This window comes from Salvelinus namaycush, chromosome 30 (genome assembly GCF_016432855.1).
Source record: "Salvelinus namaycush isolate Seneca chromosome 30, SaNama_1.0, whole genome shotgun sequence".
Classification (NCBI taxonomy): domain Eukaryota; kingdom Metazoa; phylum Chordata; class Actinopteri; order Salmoniformes; family Salmonidae; genus Salvelinus; species Salvelinus namaycush.
Genome location: NC_052336.1, coordinates 18,912,669 through 18,936,493, shown reverse-complemented (window position 1 = coordinate 18,936,493; position 23,825 = coordinate 18,912,669). Strand labels below are relative to the sequence as shown.

At 43.2% G+C, this 23,825-nt stretch overlaps 1 protein-coding gene across 1 annotated transcript; it reads right to left on the bottom strand.

The window, feature by feature from the left end:
• Positions 1-964: 964 nt before the first annotated feature.
• Positions 965-12,551, bottom strand: LOC120024973 (toll-interacting protein). Its single transcript, XM_038969367.1, has 6 exons — positions 12,360-12,551; positions 5,918-6,067; positions 5,607-5,789; positions 5,274-5,426; positions 5,095-5,182; positions 965-3,103 (listed from the first exon to the last, which is right to left on the bottom strand). The coding sequence occupies exons 1-6, from the start codon at positions 12,390-12,392 to the stop codon at positions 2,883-2,885; spliced, it is 828 nt and encodes a 275-aa protein (XP_038825295.1). The 5' UTR covers positions 12,393-12,551; the 3' UTR covers positions 965-2,882.
• Positions 12,552-23,825: the final 11,274 nt, after the last annotated feature.

Below are 23,825 nucleotides of genomic sequence, written 5' to 3'. Positions count from 1 at the left end.
AAATGTCAAACAACAAAAAAATAGGGTACCAATTGTTGTATGGGACAATATACAAACTTTTTCGAGAAAGATCATTAGAAAGATAACATTTTGAGTAAATGTATTTCTTGGTTTCTTTTCATTTTGATAAGAGATGAAAATGCATTGAATTAAAGGTTATTTGTTGATGTAAAATCTGGCTGAAAAAATTGGGGGTTTGCGCTGAAATAATGTGAATAGCACTGATCTATGGGAATAGTGGTCATAAACCATGGCAGGAAAATGCACCACACACCATAACAGAGCCACCAGAACGCTCATTTACTCAAGTTTTTATATTATTTTGGCAGTTACTTGTAGCTAGCTACTAGTGATTATTGAAAATATATTGACGCAACAAAACTTGCCAAGCAGTAAGTCACAAGATAGTAAAGGTATAATAAAATATGTAGCTAGAATAGGGTAGTGATGTTCTTGTGTCATTGAAAACATGGTGGGGTTTAAAGGGGCAATCTGCAGTTCAGACAGTCTCTGTCTCTATTGATGTACCATCCATGAGTTCAAAATTATAGTTTAAGGGCCAGATTCAATCCAATCACGTTTTGTCCACTATATGCACATTTTAAAGTTAATGTTCCAGTGATCGCAGAGACCACATTAACGGTAAACGCAGCACATGTCGGCTCAATCGAAAATGACTTTGATATGTCAATTGCTCTGTAACACAGATCTTCCATAATCCGGATTGAATGTTGGCCTTAATCATGTTTTGAGTCTATACAGTGTTTGTTTACAATTTCATAGTTTACAAAGATGTAAAACAAGCTTATATTTTGTGTTATGATGGGTTACGACAGTTGAACTAAGCTCATGAGTAATTTTTAAGTGATATTCTTCAAAAGTCTATGGTATATTTCAATCATCAAGTCCAAAAATGGCATAGCAAACAAACCAGGATGAGATCTACACTACAAGACCAAACACATACAGATAAAACATTTATTTCCTTAACGTGTCATGAGTAAAAGAAACAAGAGCAAATGTCAAATTGCAAACATAATTTGACACCAAAAAGTGTTGTACATTCAAACCAAGTAAACTGTTGTAGCACGTAGCCTTGCCATTCCATTACAACAGAATCAGAACAACCTTCCTAACTTTCGCTAAAGTGCCTTTGAACATCCTTGTGCACATTGATCTAAAAGGACTGTAAAAGTGAAAGAAATGTTATGGTCTCTTTAGCTTAGGAAGGTTCATTTACTTATGGACTACCACCAACAAACAAGTAGAATGGCCAAACGTTGGAAGTTAGGGATTATACAGATGTCTGGCTAAACATGACACAATCATGTTCAAAATATGTCTATGAGAATGGGACATGTGGGAAAACAGAGAAGAAAACCTAACATTTAAAATGAAAGTGAAAGGTAGAGGAATTTGTTAAATCAAGAGGGGATAGAACGCTAAATCAAACATAAGTGCCCAGAATTGGGTCTTTTAAATTTAAACAATAAGTATTTTTACATACTGTATGTCACTCATGGAGATGGCCTAAGCATAAAGGAAATGTACTATATATTTTCTTTAATGAATCACACCAAAACAGAGGATCTTTCCTTGGAAAAATATATGCACATCTTTGAAGATTAAGCTTATACAAATATCAAATGAAAACCCCATGTTAAAATCAGACCTTTGGGGGGACGGCAAAATTCAATACCTCATGTCAATGGATCTTTACAAGTCTCCTCTTTATGTGTGGGCCTATATATGGTAGTGGTAGGACATTACATTTTATCTGTAAGATAGTCATACCAACATTTACCAATTTTCTGAATATCATAGTATTGGGCTGTGCACACAATTTTTTTATTAACCCAGCAGGGATTTTCACAGCCTATAATGGTTTGCAATAAAGCCTGTGAATTCAGAAAGGGTGAAGGGAAAGGATGATATCAATAATATGTTTATTTCTTCACTGCACTGCATTCAATAATTTTATATTACCATGTCATTATTTGATATTGGATTACTATGATATATTCTTCCCCCATAGTTACCCACTGTTACTAAACCACTGACCAGTGATATTGAAACATTCGGAGAGGCATTTTTGGTTGGAGAAGTACAAAATCATATGGCAGTATCCAGAGTAGAGTGGAATGGTGGCAAATTAACCTCAATATTTGAGAGGTTGATAGGCATTGGCTGTGTGAATATTGGGGGAATTTTCACATGTCCTAAGTCATCGCTGTTTGTTATATTGTGATAAGTCCTCATTCTGCTCTGAACCGCTGCATACCTAAATCTCTTGTCTTCATAATTTATCATATGTTGAATATATATAACTATATTTATACAGATTGATATATATCAATCTCAATCAAATACAGATAGGCTCAGGACAGTACTGGTCAATACACATATACAGAGAAGACAGGTTAGGGAGCTCTCAACAATGTCTCACAACAACTGCTTTCAAAGATCTAAAGCTTCTGCAGGATCAATTCCTTCCATTATCCCACAGAGTAAGTAGCACTGCATCAACATCAATTGTACATAACCCCTTCTGAGTGAAGTGGAATGTAAAATTGAGAAGCCAACCAGCCATCACCGCACTTATCAATAGGTAAACCAATTTCACCCAATCCCAGATGTGGACTGGGAACAAAGCTATACATTGATTCATAATACAGATGGTAATGTATACAGATGTATAAATGTGTGATACCTCAGATATGGACATCTGCTTATGGTTAAAAAAAACAGCTGGATTTTATTTAATGTGAGTGACAGTTGAGAGCTCGCAGGCCTGAGTGCATATTTACAAACTGTGCAGGGTGCTGTTGCTGTGAATGGGCAATGTTCTGGCCGCCACAGTGGATTTATTTGTGGCTCCACTGTTACAGCTCTTCTGTCATCTGGAGCAGAGAGTTGATGGCGGCATCCTTGTTACCTTGCTGGGCCTCAATTACAGTGCGGATCACTTCCCTGTCCAGATTGGGGAACATGTCCTGCAGTGCCTTAAGATCCTCCTCACTACAGGGAGCTTCTTGTGGGGCGACTGTGGGTGCTGCAGGCATACCCATGGGCACCATTCCCTGGTTGTATACAGTGGGCACTCCTGAGAAGAGCAAACCAGAGAGAAATGGGTAAGCAACAATCTCCTGTGAATGTATAATTTAAAACAGGTCAACAGTTCTTAAGGGCAACACACACTAATAAACATCAGCTGTGCACAGTAAGTAGATCACCTGCTGGGTGCCCGATGAGCAGTGGCGATTCAACATGTACAATAGTCAGGAAAATGAACAGAAAATGACAATGTTCTGTGGTCAGTCAGAGGAGTGGTCTATTTCGTTCTTTAGTTTCACTTACATAAGGCACGCTATGCCCACTTCCATTTGGAAAGTAGACTAGCAATCAAAATACACTGCTCAAAAAAATAAAGGGAACACTTAAACAACACAATGTAACTCCAAGTCAATCAAGTTGGATGCACAAAGTCAAGCCTTTGTGCAAGGAGGAGCACTGCCAGAGCCCTGCAAAATGACCTCCAGCAGGCCACAAATGTGCATGTGTCTGCTCAAACGGTCAGAAACAGACTCCATGAGGGTGGTATGAGGGCCTGACGTCCACAGGTGGGGGTTGTGCTTACAGCCCAACACCGTGCAGGACGTTTGGCATTTGCCAGAGAACACCAAGATTGGCAAATTTGCCACTGGCGCCCTGTGCTCTTCACAGATGAAAGCAGGTTCACACTGAGCACGTGACAGACGTGACAGAGTCTGGAGACGCCGTGGAGAACGTTCTGCTGCCTGCAACATCCTCCAGCATGACCGGTTTGGCGGTGGGTCAGTCATGGTGTAGGGTGGTATTTCTTTGTGGGGCCGCACAGCCCTCCATGTGCTTGCCAGAGGTAGCCTGACTGCCATTAGGTACCGAGATGAGATCATCAGACCCCTTGTGAGACCATATGCTGACACATGCACATTTGTGGCCTGCTGGAGGTCATTTTGCAGGGCTCTGGCAGTGCTCCTCCTTGCACAAAGGCGGAGGTAGCGGTCCTGCTGCTGTGTTGTTGCCCTCCTACGGCCTCCTCCACGTCTCCTGATGTACTGGCCTGTCTCCTGGTAGCGCCTCCATGCTCTGGACACTACGCTGACAGACACAGCAAACCTTCTTGCCACAGCTCGCATTGATGTGCCATCCTGGATGAGCTGCACTACCTGAGCCACTTGTGTGGGTTGTAGACTCTGTCTCATGCTACCACTAGAGTGAAAGCACCGCCAGCATTCAAAAGTGACCAAAACATCAGCCAGGAAGCATAGGAACTGAGAAGTGGTCTGTGGTCACCACCTGCAGAACCACTCCTTTATTGGGGGTGTCTTGCTAATTGCCTATAATTTCCACCTTTTGTCTATTCCATTTGCACAACAGCATGTGCAATTTATTGTCAATCAGTGTTGCTTCCTAAGTGGACAGTTTGATTTCACAGAAGTGTGATTGACTTGGAGTTACATTGTGTTGTTTAAGTGTTCCCTTTATTTTTTTGAGCAGTGTAGAATCGGGCCTTAGATGGCTGCAGTGTCTCTGTCTAAGATTGCCAACTGTTGAAGACTGACTTGAGCCCATTTTAATCTGTTTATAATTGTATAATTAGCCTAGCAGTAGTAATTATTATGTTATGGGTTAGACGGAAAGATCTATGTGCCTTGTATTTGGGAAGAGGGAAAGGGGGCCTGTCTCTGAGGGCAAGAATGATTCCATAAGGGTGGAATAGGGCTGATGGAGTTAGAGCTGATAGATCATAATTACTGTTCTATAACACTGTCTTGTTTCTTTACTGTTTTATATACTCTAAATATGAATGTACAGTTTTTATATATTCTTCGAGATCAAAAGTAGTGTTAGATTTAGGCTTTTTGTGTATGAGGAGTGTAATTATCTAGTGGATTGCAGTAGCCTGTAGTCGTGTTATGACCGGTATGTGTGCTTTTGCAGCTGCAACATCCAGTGTGGTGAATTAATCTAGCTTGAGATTTCTTGGAGTCCGTTTGGATTATTGTATCAAAAATTCAACCTAACACTAAATCACAGTATGGTTCTACTCACCTGCAATGGGTACGTATCCTACCCCCTGCTGATAGACTGTGGGCATGAGGACAACGGGTGGAGACATATGCATACCTGCTGGCATGTTCTGAAAGCATGAGAGCCAAGAGGAATATCAATCAATCACTTTCAAACTGTCCTACAATGACAATGTGAGCATGTATGTTTTATGCACTCACAGCATAAGACATGACCAGGTTGATCATGCCCTCCTTGTCGTCGCCTTGTCTGCCACTGAGGCTGTACCACTCATCAACCACACTGCCCTCTCTCAGGCCTTCCGGGATGGTGACGTGTGTCCATGCAATTCTGTCATCCATGGAGAATGCCCTCTGGAAAGGTGACCAGCACAAACAGCTAAAATCAATAACTTGTCCCTAAAATCAAGGATGATCATCAAGAAGAAACACTCAAAGTAGATTGCTATCAATAACTCCAGACTGGCCTAGTTGTCGAGCCAATAAGTTACGATCTTCCTCAACCACCGCCCCCCCTATTTCCTTCTTTCTCACCTCATCAAAGATCTCCAGGTAGAAGGAGTCTACTCCAGGTGGGACAGTGCACTGGATAACTTTGTTCCAGCGTGGATTCTTGGCACCATTATGGGCTGTGGGTGTTTCATAAACAGCATACCCTAGTCGGACCCTGCAGTAAGGGTCCATGCGTGTCATACCATAGTTTTTAGCTAGCTTGGCCTGGAGAGAAGAGGGACATAACAGTGATTCACAGGAAAACATTCCCACTGCATTAATAACCTTGTGTTCCACAATAAGTCTTGACTCTAGGGAAAGACCAAGCAGATGCACAGTTAAAAACATCTTACCTGCACTACAGTGATGCTAAGCCGTCCTATAGTGCCCAGGGATCCCCCATACTGCAACTGCTGCGCTGCTTGGGCATCCAACTGAACTTGTTGTTGCTGCTGGGTGGGAGTAATACGCAGGAAGTCTTGAGGCAACTCCCCAACGTATACCTAAAAAGATAAAACGAGCGGAGGAATTGAGAGAGCGAGGACAGGTAAACCACACTAGAGGAAGAAAAGGGTCACAATATGCAGCGATTTCACGGACACACCATTGATAGGGTGTTAAGTGACGCGGCAAACAATGGACGCTATGTGAGAATTCCACAACAGGAGTAAACAAATCTACTTTCACTAAATGTCAATAATGTGGTTGTCAAAATACATTAATCATTTGAAAACATTAATGTGGCAGTTGTTAACAATGTCTAAAAATCCCAATACTGTATGTTATGATATTTACGCGACATGAGCCCAAATTTAAAGCATGTGCCATGCTAAGAATTCTGTGGGACAGACCTTTTTGTGAAACCCGCAAAATCAGCGTGTTCATATTTGCTCTTGGCGTAAGTATTCCTCAACCTACCAGAGTAAGATCGGTGTGACATTGTATTGCTAAGAAGTATTGGAAAGTCCTGAGGGTTTTTCATGAGTATTGGACATCTTTGGACTGAAATATAAGGTATGTAACGACCCTGGGTTTATAAGCGCGGAAATTGACTCTGCCGCACGAGCACGCTTTTGGGGCACAGTCGATAGGGCGCCGGACCTTGGGCTAGAAGGTCGAGGGTTCGAGACCTGCTCCCTGCTGTTTCATTACAGGTAAAACTATATTCTTTCGGGTCTATCATTACATGTTTTCCTCAGATACACGAAAAAAACATAACCGGTTACAAAGTAGAGCGTCATAGCCAGTGTTGCCAATTATTTCAGTGAGACCAACTATCGGCTCCTTGATTTGTCGCTAGTTGACGTTTTGCCTTGCGGCACAGCTGCTGTCCCTGACGAAGCATTTTCGCCCCCTCTCCCGGTGCAAACCCCCTCCCCTTGTGCCTCTGATGTGACTTCTGTTGCAGACAGCTTCTCCCACTCTTGTTTTCGGCAGAATTGATTGGGAAAAGTCGCTAAATACTATCAAAACTATAGAAACCCGGGCGGCAGGTAGCATAGTGGTTAGTGTTGGATTTGCAACCGAAATCAAATCCTCTAGCTGACAAGGTAAAAATCTATCGTTCTGCCCCTGAACAAGGGAGTTAACCCACTGTTCCTAGGCCGTCATTGAAAATAACAATTTGTTCTTAACTGACTTGCCTAGATAAAAGGTTAAAAAAGACAGTGTCAAAACTCTCCAAAAGGCAGCCTGAAAAGTAGCTGAATTTGTCGCTAGAACATTTTACCAATAAGTCACTGGATGGGTCTGAAAACTTGCTAAATATAGCGACAAAGTCACTAAATTGTCAACATTGTATCGTAGCTACAATTTAATGTATGGGTTGTCAGGGATTGCTCCTGTGAGGATATGCATTTTATGCACTATAGCCCGCCACCACATCATTTGTGATTGAATATTGTATGCTATATCTGCTTTGTGCATGTGTGCCTGTGTGTGCTGGAAGTAACATTTTGCCCCAGATAGTGTGCTGAGAAGCTGTGGTTAACCTTGAGCGAGAACAGTATGCTTTCTATGCAGGTGCAAATAGCTCAACAGTGTTACAGAACTGTCTGACCTCAGTCTCTAGGGCGTGGGAGCGTAATCTACACAGCAACAGCGCCGGACATCTGGAGCGCCACCAACAGGCTAGTGAGTCTAAACCACGCTAAGCCTCTACTGTGATAGGCCAACGGACGAGTTGGAACTATCACTGTCACAGTATAACAAAGGTTGATTGTATCATTTCGAGTCAGTTCTCTGCTTTACCCTGAGTGGTGATACAGTGAACACGTATATACGAAAATTGCATTTACCATTTATCGCTTGAGTTTAATAAAAAATACTTAAAGTATATTCGGTGACTCTGAATCACATTTTATCCTGATACCAGATTTGAATTGACGCAACCCTTTACACTCCAAATTCTTGTTCCCCCCACCCCCATTTCCATGATGAGTGCTAGCTTGCTAGATGTATGGGAGTCCTTGACACTGTTCCCTGAGGCAACTGTGGCGAGAGGCAGCGCTGTGCAGCATTATGCTACTAGCAATTTTCGTGATTAATGTTTTTATTCTTTCAAGAAAAACTACAAGAATTCAGTGGCGACAGGCCTACAATCGATAACAACATAGCTAAGTGAATTGAAAATGTGTCCCATCTATCTTTCTGTGCAGCTGGCTAGCAGGCAGCTCACTGTCTTCTGAGTCTAGGCTAATTATTTGTTGGAAATGGTGCAGTTTATCCTCCCTTCACCAGAGAAACTTATCAAAACAAAAAAATAACATTACAATATAACCCAACTCAGGCGTAGGCCTACCTTAGAAGTAAGCTATGTTTTTAGACTAGTAGACTTCTGTGTAACAGTTCAGACTTAGTGAGAAGTGTGTGTCTGTGTTAGGCTATGTGTGATGTGGTGTGTATGTGTTGGTGGGTGCTGTGTGAGGATTCTGAGAAATGTGTGTGTTGGTGGGGGTGCTGTTTGAGTGTGTGGGGATGCTGTGTGTGTGGGATATGCAGTGTGTATGCAGGTGGCACAGGGTTGGGCCTAATATTTGGCACTCTAGGCCTCTTCAGTTGGACAACTAAATCCAACATAACGGTGATATAAACCGCCTAACAGTTGCTAATTGGTAAATACTAAATAGTAAGCCTGCTTTTTGTTCATGATTATGTAATTAATCCCAATTATATGTACTCTTGACACCCCTGGTGTGTGTGTGTGTGTGTACACACGCATGGGCTCCACCTTACACGGAACCCAAACCAGCTGCGCCATCGTGCACAATCATGCATACATTTATTTTGTCCCCCCACACCAAACGTGATCATGACGCGCAGGTTAAAATATCAAAACAAACTCTGAACCAATTACATTAATTTGAGGACAGGTCAAAAAGCATTAAACATTTATGGCAATATAGCTAGCACTTGCTAGCTAATTTGTCCCATTTAGCTAGCTTGCTGTTGCTAGCTAATTTGTCCTGGGATATAAACATTGAGTTGTTATTTTACCTGAAATGCACAAGGTCCTCTACTCCGACAATTAATCCACACATAAAACGGTCAACTGAATCGTTTCTAGTCATCTCTCCTCCTTCCGGGCCTTTTTTTTCTCTTAACTTTATATTGCGATTGGCAACTTTCATAAATTAGGTGTTACCGCCACCGACCTGCAGCGCGATCTGCGTCACAAATACAAAGAACTTCTATTTTAGCCCTAGGCAACGCAGACGCTCGTTGACGCACGCGAGCAGTGTGGGTGCAATAATTTAATAATATGTACTTCTACATTTATTTTGCAAGGCACGCGACGCGAGCGGTGTAGTCAGGGTATTACTCCTTAGTGTAAACTCACAGTTCTGCATAAAACATCAATATATGTTAACAATGACCATCTTAGTTTAAATGAATGGTCTTAACTTGTTGTATTTTATGTTTACAGTCAATTAGCATATTAAGTATCACATTTTTATAAATCGTACAAAAAGCTGTTCTAATTTCATAAATTGTTACAAACTATGTTTTGAATGAAACATTAAGATTTGTTAATAATATGACAATCCCTACATTAAATTGGGATTTATTTACTGTAATTGTGTTTTCCTACTGACTCATTTGCGTATTAAGTGCCACATTTGCATAATATGGCATTTTAATTTCAAACATTACATTTTATTTGAAAATGTCATAACAATATGACCACCCTATTTTTAGTTATTGGACAAAAAGTGTCAGGTGATTTGGTCAGGGTTTAATCAGTCTGGGAAACCAATCCAACATCATCAGATCTTGCTTGTCTCTGCCTCTCCACCACTGCCCTATAGAGGTGGTTCAGTAAAATGTTGCTTAATACCTCCTGCCTAGGCTTCAGCTCAAATGGCTAACAGACGACACTGGTTTAGCTGTGTCCTGATAAACTCAAGCAAGTTTAAATCTGGCCATATAGACGCTAGCTACAGCCATTTGCCTCACATGCTGACCACTCCACTCGCGTGCTTTGCAAAATAAAATGTCCAAATACATGGTATTCAATCATTGCACACACACTGCTCGCGAGCGTCTGCGTAGCCAGACGCAAAATAGAACTTGGTTCTATTTGTGACGTATAACGTGCTGCAAGTCCCGGCTCTCCCATCTCCTCATTGGTTTTTAGGAGCATATACCACGTGCCATCTCTTAATTGGATTTTAGGAGCATATACCCACATGGGTGATTGAAAGATGAACTGAGGTCCACACTTAAGTTGGTAGTGGCAATGCACCTTAAAGTTGGTTGCCAACCGCCATATGAAGTCAGAAGAAGAAGCAGCCTGAAGGAGGAGAGATTACTAGAAAAACTTGTACCCTTTTATCTGTGGATTAGAGGACCTTGTGCATTTCAGATAAAATAACAACCCAATGTTTATATCCCAGGTCAAAATAGCTAGCAACAGCAAGTTAGCTAGCTAAATTGCCATAAATGTTTAATGCTTTTCGACCTGTCCCCAAATTAATATAGTTGGTTCAGAGTTTGTTTTGATATTTCAATCTGCGTGTCCTGATCGTGTCTGGGGAGGGGGGACAAAATCAACTCCTGTGAATACAGTAGTTAGCTAGACGGAAGATGGCAGAACCTAAAGGTTTTGTTTGAAACTGTTAGTGAGTCAAGTTTAGCTAATAGTACAGAAAGTGAGAATGAGTGGGTTACAGTGGCGAAGAAAAAGGGAAACAAGAGAAGTAAAGCTATGTTGGAAAATAGGAAACCACTAGACTCATTTTTGGTCTGAATCAGGGTTTTGGATCATTGCTCCTTGGGAAATCCATTTAACATCTCCAGGAAAATCTGGAATGTGTTGGAAGAAAGTATGGAGTCGGTGAGTCACAAGAAGTGGTCTTATTTAGATTTGTTTGTGTCTGCGGAGCAGAAGAAGCGTGTGTTAGAAGCGTGTGTTAAGAGTCAAAAAGATATCGGAGTGGAATGTTTCCTGCATGGATTTCCATAGCAGGACGCCTATCAAGGGGGTTATTTCTGGGGTGGCGCAAGAAATAAGAGCAGAGGATATAACTGAAGACTTTGATGGAGTGGTTGGTGCACATCGATTGACCTGTATGGTGGACGGAGAAAAGAAGTTCACTTCATCAATGCTACTCTTCTTTGATAAAAAGTCTTTCCCTAGATACCCTGTAAGAGCTTTTGTGCACAAGCCCCTTCAGTGTCATAAATGTAAAAGATTTGGTCTTGTGTTAATGTGTGCAGAAGGGAAGAATATCGTATGCCAGATGAAGGGAAATGCTGCAACTGTGGAGGTGAACATGCGCCTGAATTCTTGGAGTGCCCTGTTAGGGTGAAGGAGAATGAGGTGGAAAGAGTAAAGAGTGTCCAGCGTGTCTCCTATCTGGAGGTGGTGAGAAAATTGGAAGGAACAAGTGGCGGGAAAGAAGCAATGGTAGCGCCACCACGACCAGTCAAGGTTTCTCATCAACCGAGGGATAGTGAAATGCTACATGTTAAAAAGGTGGACTTTGTATTATTTATTGCAATGGTCATAAACTGCACAAGCGGAGAAGATGTCTAAGAAAATTGTAATCATTGTGAATGCTGCTGAACGTTTGTGTCTTCATGATTTCACAGCCGTGCAAAAAATCCTGTCAGTGAATGTAGCCCCATCACAGGGATGTATTTTTGAGTGGACTGTGATTGGAGAAATATGGTTTTTTAGTGTTTTTTTTAGTTGACGTGTTTTATTTTGTATGTTGTTTTCCCCCTTTCCAGGAATGTTTTCTTGTTAATTTCTTATTCAATACCTCGCCCAGCTGGAGGCGGTAATGGACCATTAACATTGGATACCAATCGCCGTTAAACCCCATCGAAGAAGTAGTTAGCTAGATAACTGGCTAGTTGACTTTAGATTTAACCAGTAAGTAGCTCATTTTCATAGCTAGTTAGCCGAATGCAAACTACGCCTTTGTGGTTATTGCTCCTGGCAAGCTCTAGCTAAGGAGCGCAAGCTAGCTATATGGCTATATCCAGAGAGACTTGCCAAACTTTAGCCTTCTAAATTAGTTGGCTGTCGTAAAAACGACCCAGCAAGCTAGCCGGAAGTTAGTAAACTACTGTAGCTAGCTAACGTTTGTTAAATTAACTAACGTTACGGTGTTGTTTACATTAAAACGTTGCAGCTAGCTACACCTAATCTGGCCAATTTGGGTTAAAATGAAAACGAGTGATTATTGAAGCTAACGTTAGCTAAAATGGTGTTTATCCGTGTCGTTAGCTAATTTAACATTAGCTAGCTACTATAGCTTGTTATCTAACGTTAGTCGTTATATTTACCTGTCCTCGTTGGGTGCTAATGGCAGTACTCATTCCGTTTTGAAGTGTGTCAGTTTCACAAATAACGAAAGCCTTCTGCAACCGTATACAGTTAGAAAGAAGAGGGGAAATATTACTCGCAAAAAAGTAAACAACTCAATCTCGCCAGTTATCCAATCGTGTCACGCCAAGAATCCTATCCGGGCAGGTTTGATAATCAGCTGACTTGACTTCGTTCCGCTTCTGATGGGTGCGTTGCAGGACATCGGTAAGCGTGAAGTCGCAATTTCAGTCTGATTTGGGCGAGAGAAACATAGTGCCTCTCAATCGTCCATAATAGTCAATAGCTTTTCTCCTTTATTTTCACAAAAAACAGGACAGACAGAATTTGCTTTAACCTGTCTTATTTCTTTACCAACATGTGCATAGAGGAAAAGCAGATGAGGACAGGAAGGCATAGGCTATGCACTCATGGTCCCGAGTTCATCCATCAAAGCCATTATGTTCCTCCAATTAGATTGAAGCGAGTTATGACTATAAACTCGTATTCAGACTACAGGGCTTAATGCTCCAATCAGTTTAGATTTTCAAATCCATTTAGGAATACTGACTGTCCAAACAGCAAGTTACAAGTGACCAAATCGGATTTCAGACAGCAGTCATTAGTTGACGTTGTAAAGGGTTGCGTCAATCAAATCTGGTATCAGGATAAAATGTGATTCAGAGTCACCGAATATACTTTAAGTATTTTTATTTGACACAAGCGATAAATGGTAAATGCAATTTTCGTATATACGGGTTCACTGTAACACCTCGCAGGGTAGAACAGAGAACTGGCCAACACCCTAACGGTATCTTCTTTAATACTCTGACAGTAGTAGTTCCTGCTTCCGAGCCGGCCTGTCAGAGTAGAGACTCAGTGTGGTTTAGACTTACTGGCCTATCATTGGCGTTGACGCCCAGGCTGGTCCCCAGATGTCCGGCGCTGTTGCTGTGTGGATTACGCTCCCACACCCTAGAGACTGAGGTCAGAGTTCTGTAACATTGTTGAGCTATTTGCACCTGCATAGAAAGCATACTGTTCCCGCTCAAGGTTAACCACAGCTTCTCAGCACACTATCTGGGGCAAAATGTTACTTTCAGCACACACACAGGCACCCAGGCCAACAGTTGCTAATATTCAATCACATGTGATATAGTATTGGGTTATAGTGCAATAAACACAGATCCTCACAACGTGGCCAAGCTAGTTATCATAGTAACGATTGGTGTGCGCACTGGCAGTGGTGTAGGCTGATTGGTGGTGGTGCTCTTCTTCCTATCACTCAGAAGTTATGTAGCAAGCTAAGGTGACAACAATGCATGCCATGTACATTTCCCAGTTGCTTTGAATGGTCAAAATCACAGTGTAAGAACACTTTTAAAGCCTCAAAGGATAAGATGATCCAACATTCAAAACAAGCAATTTTTGGCCACCGTAGTCAACTAGCTAGCTAGCCGTTAAGCTTTCTAGCGTATTCACTAATTTGTTTGTAAACAATTAACAAGCTAGTTAGCTACCACATGTTCTTGGTAAACTGTCTACAAAGCAGCTATCAAGCAACCAGATATGCCAAATAACAGTCTAAAAACCAGTTAGGGAAAATCAATAAGATTTAACCGTTCAGACACAAGGTACATGGACAGATTTGTATCTGACTTCAAACCACCTTCATGTGGTTTGATATCTGATTCCATGTGCTTTTTGGCAGTTCAGACTTAGTACCGGTGCATGGGTAAATTCACTGGGGAAGCCATATTACAACCTATGTGTTGTGATAACTGTGTTGTTTGTTCTATAACCTGTTAGTTCATATGCCTTGCCACCATGATATATAGGCCTACAGCCGAAACATTAAGTGCTCTCAGAGTGAGCTGTTCGTAAATTCAGAGTGTTGACAGATTGTCCTTTCCTAAATTCAGACCATTTTCTGACTTCACAATAGCAGTCAAGCTAACTGGGTAATGTTGGCTAGCTTGCTAGCTTCTTCCAGACACAAATGAGAGTACACCTCACTCTGACCATTTTACTCCCCCTAGTAGAGCTGGTTAGGCTGTTTTCATGTTATCTAGAGCATTGGTGACTGCAACTGTGCTGCTGGCAACAATTTAATTACGCTTTTTTGTCAATGTTTGCTGACACTGGCCATATTCAACTGGTGTTGAGCGTTGGTAAATTCATCAGTTATTCTGCGCTCTTGCACTGTCACGTTCCTGACCTGTTTTCTGTTGTTTTTGTATGTGTTTAGTTGGTCAGGGCGTGAGTTGGGGTGGGTAGTCTATGTTATGTGTTTCTATGTTGGGTTAATGTGTTGCCTGATATGGTTCTCAATTAGAGGCAGGTGTTTGACGTTTCCTCTGATTGAGAACCATATTAAGGTAGGCTGTTCTCACTGTTTGTTTGTGGGTGATTGTTCCTGTGTCTGTGTATACCACACGGGACTGTTTCGTTTGTTTGTTCGTTTGGCTAGTTTTTCCTGTTCGTGCGTTCTTCGTGTCTATTGTAAGTTCGTAAGTTCAAGTCTGTCTACGTCATTTTGTTGTTTTGTATTTTCCTAGTGTTTTGTCAGTGTTTCGTCTTGTTAAATAAATTCAGTATGTCATCATACCTCGCTGCATATTGGTCCTCAGATCCTTCTCGCCTCTCCTCGTCTGAGGAGGAGGACGACTTAGACGAACGTTACAGAACCACCCACCAAACTCGGACCAAGCAGCGTGAGTACGAGCAGCAGCGGCCCACTACACAGGAATCCTGGACATGGGAGGAAATTCTGGAGGGTAAAGGACACTGGGCTCACATTGGAGAATATCGCCGCTCTCGTGAAGAGATGGAGGCAGCTAAAGCCCAGGAGCGGTGGTATGAGGAGGCAGCACGGAAGCGTGGCTGGAAGCCCGTGAAGAAACCCCAAAAATGTATTGGGGGGGGGGGGGGGGGGGGGGATAAAGGGTAGTGTGGCGAAGGTAGGTAGGAAACCTGCGCCCACTTCCCATGCTTACCGTGGAGAGCGGGAGTACGGGCAGACACCGTGTTATGCGGAAGAGCGCACGGTGTCTCCTGTACGTGTGCATAGCCCGGTGCGGGTTATTCCACCTCCCCGCACTGGGCGGGCTAGATTGAGCATTGAGCCAAGTGCCATGAAGCCGGCTCAACATATCTGGCCTCCAGAACGTCTCCTCGGGCCGGTGTACATGGCACCAGCCTTACGTATGGTGTCCCCGGTTCGCCAACACAGCCCAGTGCGGGTTATTCCACCTCCCCGCACTGGACGGGCTACGGGGAGCATTCAACCAGGTAAGGTTGGGCAGGCTCGGTGCTCAAGGGAGCCAGTACGCCTGCACGGTCCGGTATATCCGGTGCCACCTTCCCGCCCCAGCCCAGTACCACCAGTGCCTACACCACGCACCAGGCTTCCAGTGCGTCTCCAGAGCCCTGTTCCTCCTCCACGCACTCTCCCTATGGTGCGTGTCTCCAGCCCAGTGCCTCCAGTTCCGGCACCACGCACCAAGCCTCCTGTGCGTCTCCAGAGCCCTGTACGCACTGTTCCTTCTCCCCGCACTCGCCCTGAGGTGCGTGCCCTCAGTCCGGTACCACCAGTTCCGGCACCACGCACCAAGCCTCCTGTGCGTCACCAGAGCCCTGTACGCACTGATCCTTCTCCCCGCACTCGCCCTGAGGTGCGTGCCCTCAGCCCGGTACCACCAGTTCCGGTACCACGCACCAGGCCTATAGTGCGCCTCGAGAATTCAGTGTGCCCTGTTCCTGCTCCCCGCACTAGCCTTGAGGTGCGTGTCTCCAGTCCGGTACCACCAGTTCCGGCACCACGCACCAGGCCTACTGTGCGCCTCAGCAGGTCAGAGTCGGCCGTCTGCCCAACGCCGCCTGCACTGCTCGTCTGCCCAACGCCGCCTGCACTGCTCGTCTGCCCAACGCCGCCTGCACTGCTCGTCTGCCCAGCGCCGTCTGAGCTGCCTGCCTGCCCAGCGCCATCTGAGCCATCCGTCTGCCCAGCGCCATCTGAGCCATCCGTCTGCCCAGCGCCATCTGAGCCATCCGTCTGTCCCGAGCCATTAGAGCCGCCCGTCTGTCCCGAGCCGTCAGAGCCGTTAGTCAGTCAGGAGCTGCCAGAGCCGCCAGCCAGTCAGGAGCTGCCAGAGCCGCCAGCCAGTCAGGAGCTGCCAGAGCCGCCAGCCAGTCAGGAGCTGCCAGAGCCGCCAGCCAGTCAGGAGCTGCCAGAGCCGCCATCCAGTCATGAGCCGCCATCCAGTCATGAGCCGCCCTCCAGTCATGAGCCGCCCTTCAGTCATGAGCCGCCCTCCAGTCATGAGCCGCCCTCCAGTCATGAGCCGCCCTCCAGTCATGAGCCGCCCTCCAGTCATGAGCCGCCCTCCAGTCATGAGCCGCCCTCCAGTCATGAGCCGCCCTCCAGTCATGAGCCGCCCTCCAGTCATGAGCCGCCCTCCAGTCATGAGCTGCCATATAGTCCGGAGCTGCATCTAGTCCGGAGCTGCATCTAGTCCGAAGCAACCATTCAGTCCAGAGCTGCCTCTCTGTCCTGGGCTACCTCTGTGCTGAGCTACCTCTCTGTCCTGAGTTGTCTCCTCTATTTAGGAGGGGCCTTGGTGAAGGTTCCTGGACCAGGGTCGGGGGCGAGGGTCGCCACTCAAGGGACGCTAAGGAGGGGGACAAAGACAATGGTGGAGTGGTGTCCTCGTCCTGCGCCGGGGGGCCGCCGCGGACAGATGCCCACCCAGACCCTCCCCTTGAGTTTTAGGGGTGCGCCCGGAGTTCGCACCTTGAGGGGGGGGTTCTGTCACGTTCCTGACCTGTTTTCTGTTGTTTTTGTATGTGTTTAGTTGGTCAGGGCGTGAGTTGGGGTGGGTAGTCTATGTTATGTGTTTCTATGTTGGGTTAATGTGTTGCCTGATATGGTTCTCAATTAGAGGCAGGTGTTTGACGTTTCCTCTGATTGAGAACCATATTAAGGTAGGCTGTTCTCACTGTTTGTTTGTGGGTGATTGTTCCTGTGTCTGTGTATACCACACGGGACTGTTTCGTTTGGCTAGTTTTTCCTGTTCGTGCGTTCTTCGTGTCTATTGTAAGTTCGTATGTTCAGGTCTGTCTACGTCGTTTTGTTGTTTTGTATTTTCCTAGTGTTTTGTCAGTTTTTCGTCTTGTTAAATAAATTCAGTATGTCATCATACCTCGCTGCGTATTGGTCCTCAGATCCTTCTCGCCTCTCCTCGTCTGAGGAGGAGGACGACTTAGACGAACGTTACATGCACACTCAGAGAGAGTGCTCTGAAATCGGAGTAGATAGCCAGAGCGAATTTATGAACGCACCCAATGGCAGAATAAATTCAACCACACTTCTGTTATATCACAAAACCGGAGAGCAACTGTCAGAGTCCACAAAGCATATTGGATGTAACAAACAGTTACATTGCCTTTTATTTTTATTTATTTTATTTAACCTTTATTTAACTAGACAAGTCAGCATTGTCAATCCAGTTAATGTTTTCAACATTTTCAGACTACTAAACAACTATTGATTTAGAACACTGGAGAGTAACTGCAAGTCACAAAGAAAACTTGAGCTGCCTCCGCTATTCCAGCACTATTTCAACTTCAACATTTCAATATCATGAAATCACCTATAGTATGCTTAGTCTAATACAGTGACAACTAAAAGATTCCAAAACCAAATTAGTCCAATCAACATAAGCTAAATATAATGTGGCTGTTTGTGTGTGTGTGTGCGTAAGTAGAAAAATCATGTTGACTCACCCTACCTGTAGAGAAATACCAATGTGATCTTCCTCTGTTTCATGTTGCCGAAATAGTCTATGACTCTGTCATACATTACATGCTTTTAGTTTTTGTTGTCCTAGGCTACCTGGCTAAAATGCTGGCTCGCTAGCCTAACTTCCTTTCATGGGCAACGATTAGCCAGCTAGTTAACATTAACCTACTATATCTAGCTACACTGAACAAAAATTTAAACGCAACATGTAAAGTGTTGGTCCCATGTTTCATGAGCTGAAAGTTCTCTGATATTTTTCATACGCACAAAAAGCTTATTTCTCTCAAATTTTGTGCACAAATGTGTTTACATCCCTGTTAGTGAGCATTTCTCCTTAGCCAAGATTATCCATCCACCTGACAGGTGTGGCATAGCAATAATCTGATTAAACAGCATGATCATTACACAGGTGCACCTTGTGCTAGGGACAATAAAAGGCCACTCTAAAATGTGTAGTTTTGTCACACAACACAATGCCATAGGTGTCTCAAGTTTTTAGGGAGCATGTAATTGGCATGCTGACTGCAGGAATGTTCACCAGAACTGTTTCCAGATAATTGCAAATATTAATTTCTCTACCATAAGCCATAATGTTGTTTTAGAGAATTTTGCAGTACGTCCAATCAGCCTCATAACCGCAGAACACGTGTAATCACGCCAGCCCAGGACCTCCACATCTGGCTTCTTCACCTGTGGGATTGTCTGAGACCAGCCGTGGGATTGCACAAACGAAGAATTTCTGCACAAACTGTCAGAAACCGTCTCAGGGAAGCTCATCTGTGTGCTCGTCGTCCTCACCAGGGTCTTGACCTGACTGCAGTTCGTAGTCGTAACCGACTTCAGTGGGAAAATGCTCACCTTCGATGGCCACTGGCACGCTGGAGAAGTGTGCTCTTCACAGATGAATCTCGGTTTCAACTGTACCGGGCAGATGGCGTTGTGTGGGCGAGCAGTTTGTTGATGTCAACATTGTGAACAGAGTTCCCCAAGGTGGAGGTGGGGTTATGGTATGGGCAGGCATAAGTTACGGACATCGAACACAATTGCATTTTATCAATGGCTATTTGAATGCACAGAGATACCGTGACGAGATCCTGAGGCCATTCATCCCTGCCATCACTTCATGTTTCAGCATGATAATGCATGTCGCAAGGATCTCTACACAATTCCAGGAAGCTGAAAATGTCCTTGTTCTTCCATAGCCTGCATACCCACCAGACATGTCACCCATTGAGCATGTTTAGGATGCTCTGGATCAACGTGTACAACAGCATGTTCCAGTTCCCGACAATATCCAGCAACTTTGCACAGCCATCAAAGAGGAGTGGGACAACATTCTACAGGCCACAATTAACAAACAGCCTGATCAACTCTAAGCGAAGGAGATGTGTTGCGTTGCATGACCAAATGGTGGTCACACCAGATACTGACTGGTTTTCTGATCCACGCCCCTACCTTTTTTTTAAGGTATCTGCGACTAACAGATGCATATCTGTACTCCCAGTCATGTGAAATCCATAGATTAGGGCCTAATTAATTAATTACATTTTCCGTATGAACTGTAAAATCTTTAAAATTGTTGCATGTTGCATTTATATTTTTGTTCAGTGTGCATATTGAACTTTCAACCTCTCAGGCCAGAGGCACAATATATGAATTTATGGTTGGATCAAAATCCAGTACGTAGAATGAAGTAAAACCACAAGTCCAAATCCCTATCTCATTCCTTCGCTAATTTATCAAAAGGGCCAATTTTAGCTAGCTAGCTAGCCACCGGAGGACAACAACACAGCAAGATGAAACAATTAATAATTTTTTCTGTCAAATGATGTTTGGCTTGATGTGAAGTGATTCCAAACTGGCTTCCTTTGTATTCACTGCTATGGCGGCAACAATATCATACTCTTTTTGACCAGACAGCATCAGAAAGATGGGTTACACATACAGAGACAGAGGGGCGCTGTTTCCCACGCTCGGATGCTTTCTCAGGTGAGATACAGTCAGCCTCTTGCGAATTGAAGGAAAAGTATGGAACACAGAGAGACGGGGGGGTTTTCTTGGTCATTTTTTGGGCAAAGCCTGGCTTCCCTTGGCATCTATGAATACATGCATGCCACTGTTCAGACTGCAGGAAAAGTAACAGATTTAAACCAGATATGCAAAAACAAATAGATTTGAGTCAGTTCAAACTGCCAAGGCCTAATTGTATTCAAAGTCTGACACATTTGGATAGCAGTGTAAAGTTGTGATCTTATTTATAACAGATTTGTGCAATATTCAAGGAAAAACGTCCAAAGTTAAAGAGGGTGTAAAGTTTTTGTTTCCCACCTTTCTGACCTTTATTCCTCTTTCAAATTCTGAATGGCAAAAATAAAAATACATGAAAAGTGCACTGAGCCTATAGTGACATAAAATGGTCAGGGGCCGTTGCTTTTACTCAGTTTGAGCAAAACATAGATTCAGGCAAGTATTGGAGCCATACTCATGTCATGCAGAAAACCACTTCTGACAAGCTACTACACGCCCCCTCTTTTCTCCCTGACCCCTTACTGAAGCAAGCCTCTCTTCCACCTGCCCCTTAACACAGGCTTAGGAGATCTTTGTTCTATTAGATAATATCAGTCCGTTAACATGATCTTAATGAATTATAAAGCCTTTACCCACTGTGTACAGACGTAAATTCAAAGTTTAGTTTTGATTTACATTTGGTTGAGTTGTCAACGGGTTGGAAACGGTTCAGGGAACAGAAACGAAAAACTGAAAATAATAAAATTTTCACAAGGAACAGAAATGGTACCTGGAACGAATGTGATCCATAGTGTTCCAGAACAGAACCGTTATTTTAAAAGCATGGGAACTGGTTAATAACTTTCTTTTACGTTCCAGGCATTTTTTTCTAGTCCCACAACAAAATGCAACAAAGCGCCTATGCAAAGCTTCACTCTGTCACTCAGAAACTTATTCCAGTGTCTGCCTGCAAAATGAAAATCTTTGCTTGTGGATGATTAGGCTACCTGCCTCTTTCCCCTTTCAAAGCATAAGCTACTGTACTGAAGTTACAAGCTTGATTCAGAAGATAGGGAGAGAGATTTTTACTTACAGTGGTTCCTCCTTTAAAAGTTGCGAGCTTACACCGAGTGACTTAGAGGTACCCAGCGTCACGGCTTCATTGCTCCAGACCACCACAAGGGGGAGTTAGAGCACTCATTATGCATTTGGGTCCCAAGGTTTTTATATGACCAATCATATCGAGTGGTTCCAATGACGAATTTGACGCGAGCCACCCGTCCCTGGTGGATTTCTTCAACGAAGATGGCTGACAAAACATTACAGGGGAAGCAGATGTAAGTAGTTATAACGTCTTAACCAGTCAAGCTAAAAAGTACAATTGAGAGGAATATGTTAGTTAATGTAGAGACAAACGATTGTGCATATTTTCTTGTCATAAAGTTAATTTACTAAAAGCACAACTATGAAATAACACATATAAAATCAGTTAAGAACTCATTCTTATTTACAAGGACAGCCTATTCCGTCCTCCCTGTTGGGGGATTGAACCCCGGTCCCCCGTCTGCAGGACACAGGGATTCTTTAGCTAAATAGCCCAGTACTGTACTGCCGACCGTCACGTACAGAGCTATATTTTCCGTTCCATCCTAACAGAAACCCAGAGGGTTTTTCTTTTTTCATGGAATAAAAACACCATAATATCAATCAAATTAATTAAGCAAGTACCAGTCAAAAGTTTGGACACACCTACTCATTCCAGGATGTTTCTATATTTTTACTATTTTCTACATTGTAGAATAATGATGAAGACATCACAACTATGAAATAACACATATGGAATCAGTTAAGAACTCATTCTTATTTACAAGGACAGCCTACTCTTTCCTCCCCGTTGGGGGATTGAATATGCAATATGGAAGACTATCAAATGCTTCTCAAAGATGTCCTCTGGTGGTCAAACTAGCAATAACTTGCAGTAACAGACAAAATGGCTGAGAATTAAATGACGAGCCACAGAATGCTGAGGCAGGCAGCACGCAAGGTGTGCCGTGGTATGACGCAACTTTCAAAGGAGGAACCACTGTAGCTAGAAAAGAATGGATTAACTTTTTCAGTGCTAGTGAAGGATACTATAGGCCTAGTTATAACATTTCAAGTTGGATAATTTTTTTTATTTAACTAGGCAAGCCAGTTAAGAACATTTTCACACAAAAAAAATGTTGTTCTGTTCAGAACAAAAGGATTGGAAAATAATTTTGGTTCCAACCCCTGGTTGTCAACTAACCTGAATTCAGTGTGAAATCAACACACAATGTCACCATGTTATTAGATTTAGGTTAAAAGTTAGATTGATGCATTGATGACTTTTTGCAATGACTTTTTCCAATGAGTTTCCCACATTGATTCAACGTTATGACATTGAAGTTTATGTTTGAAATGACGTGGAAACAATGTTGATTCAAACAATTTGTGTTTGTGTGTGTGATGTCGGTGGCCTGTAGTTAGTTCAAACTTCTTTGGGACTGGGGGGCAGTATTAAGTAGCTTGGATAATAAGGTGCCCAGAGTAAACTGCCTGCTACTCAGGCCCAAAAGCTAGAATATACATATAATTAGTATATTTGGATAGAAAACACTCCGAAGTTTCTAAAACAGTTTGAATGATGTCTGTGAGTATAACAGAACTCATATGGCAGGCAAAAACCTGAGAAAAAATCCACCAGGAAGTGGGAAATCTGAGGTTTGTAGTTTTTCAAGTCATTTCCTATCGAATATACAGTGTCTATGGGGTCATATTGTACTTCCTAAGGCTTCCACTAGATGTCAACCGTCTTTAGAACCTTGTTTGAGGCTTCTACTGTGAAGGGGGAGAGAATGAGAGCTGTTTCAACCAGATGTCTGGCAGAGTGCCATGAGCTCAGTCTCGCGCACACCCGTGAGAGTTAGCTGCGTTCCATTGCATTTCTAAAGACAAAGGAATTCTCCGGTTGAAACGTTATTGAAGATTTATGATAAAAACATCCTAAAGATTGATTCTATACATCGTTTGACATGTTTCTACGAACTGTATTATGACTTTTCGTCTGAACTTGCCCGCACCTTCTGAGTTTGGATTTGTGTACTAAACGCGCAAACAAAAAGGAGGTATTTGGACATAAATTATGGACTTTATCGAACAAAACAAACATTTATTGTGGAACTGGGATTCCTGGGAGTGCATTCTGATGAAGATCATCAAAGGTAAGTGAATATTTATAATCCTATTTCTGACTTTTGTGACACCTCTCCTCCTTTGGAAAATGGCTGATTGTTTTTCTGTGACTTGGCGCTTACCAAACATAATCACAAGGTGTGCTTTCGCCATAAAGCGTTCACTTTCACCGTAAAGCGTTCACTTTCACCAGATATTTGTTTGAGACAATGCATTTCTGACCATAACACACCAATTTCAAATGAGGTTTATGGACATAAAGATTAACTTTATTGAACAAAACACACATTTATTGTGTAACATGAAGTCCTGTGAGTGCCATCTGATGAAGATCATCAAAGGTTAGTGATTAATTTAATCACTATTTCTGACTTTTGTGAGGGCTCTCCTTGGCTGGAAAATGGCTTTATGGTTTTCTGTGACTAGG

Excerpts from the sequence above, each read along its gene's own strand:
- LOC120024973 (XM_038969367.1), bottom strand. The coding sequence starts at position 12,392 with ATGAGTACTGCCATTAGCACCCAACGAGGACAG. Across the intron at positions 6,068-12,359 it reads TTAGCACCCAACGAGGACAG|GTATACGTTGGGGAGTTGCC; the intron begins GTAAATATAACG and ends TTATCTTTTTAG. Across the intron at positions 5,183-5,273 it reads ACCTGGTCATGTCTTATGCT|AACATGCCAGCAGGTATGCA; the intron begins GTGAGTGCATAA and ends TCATGCTTTCAG.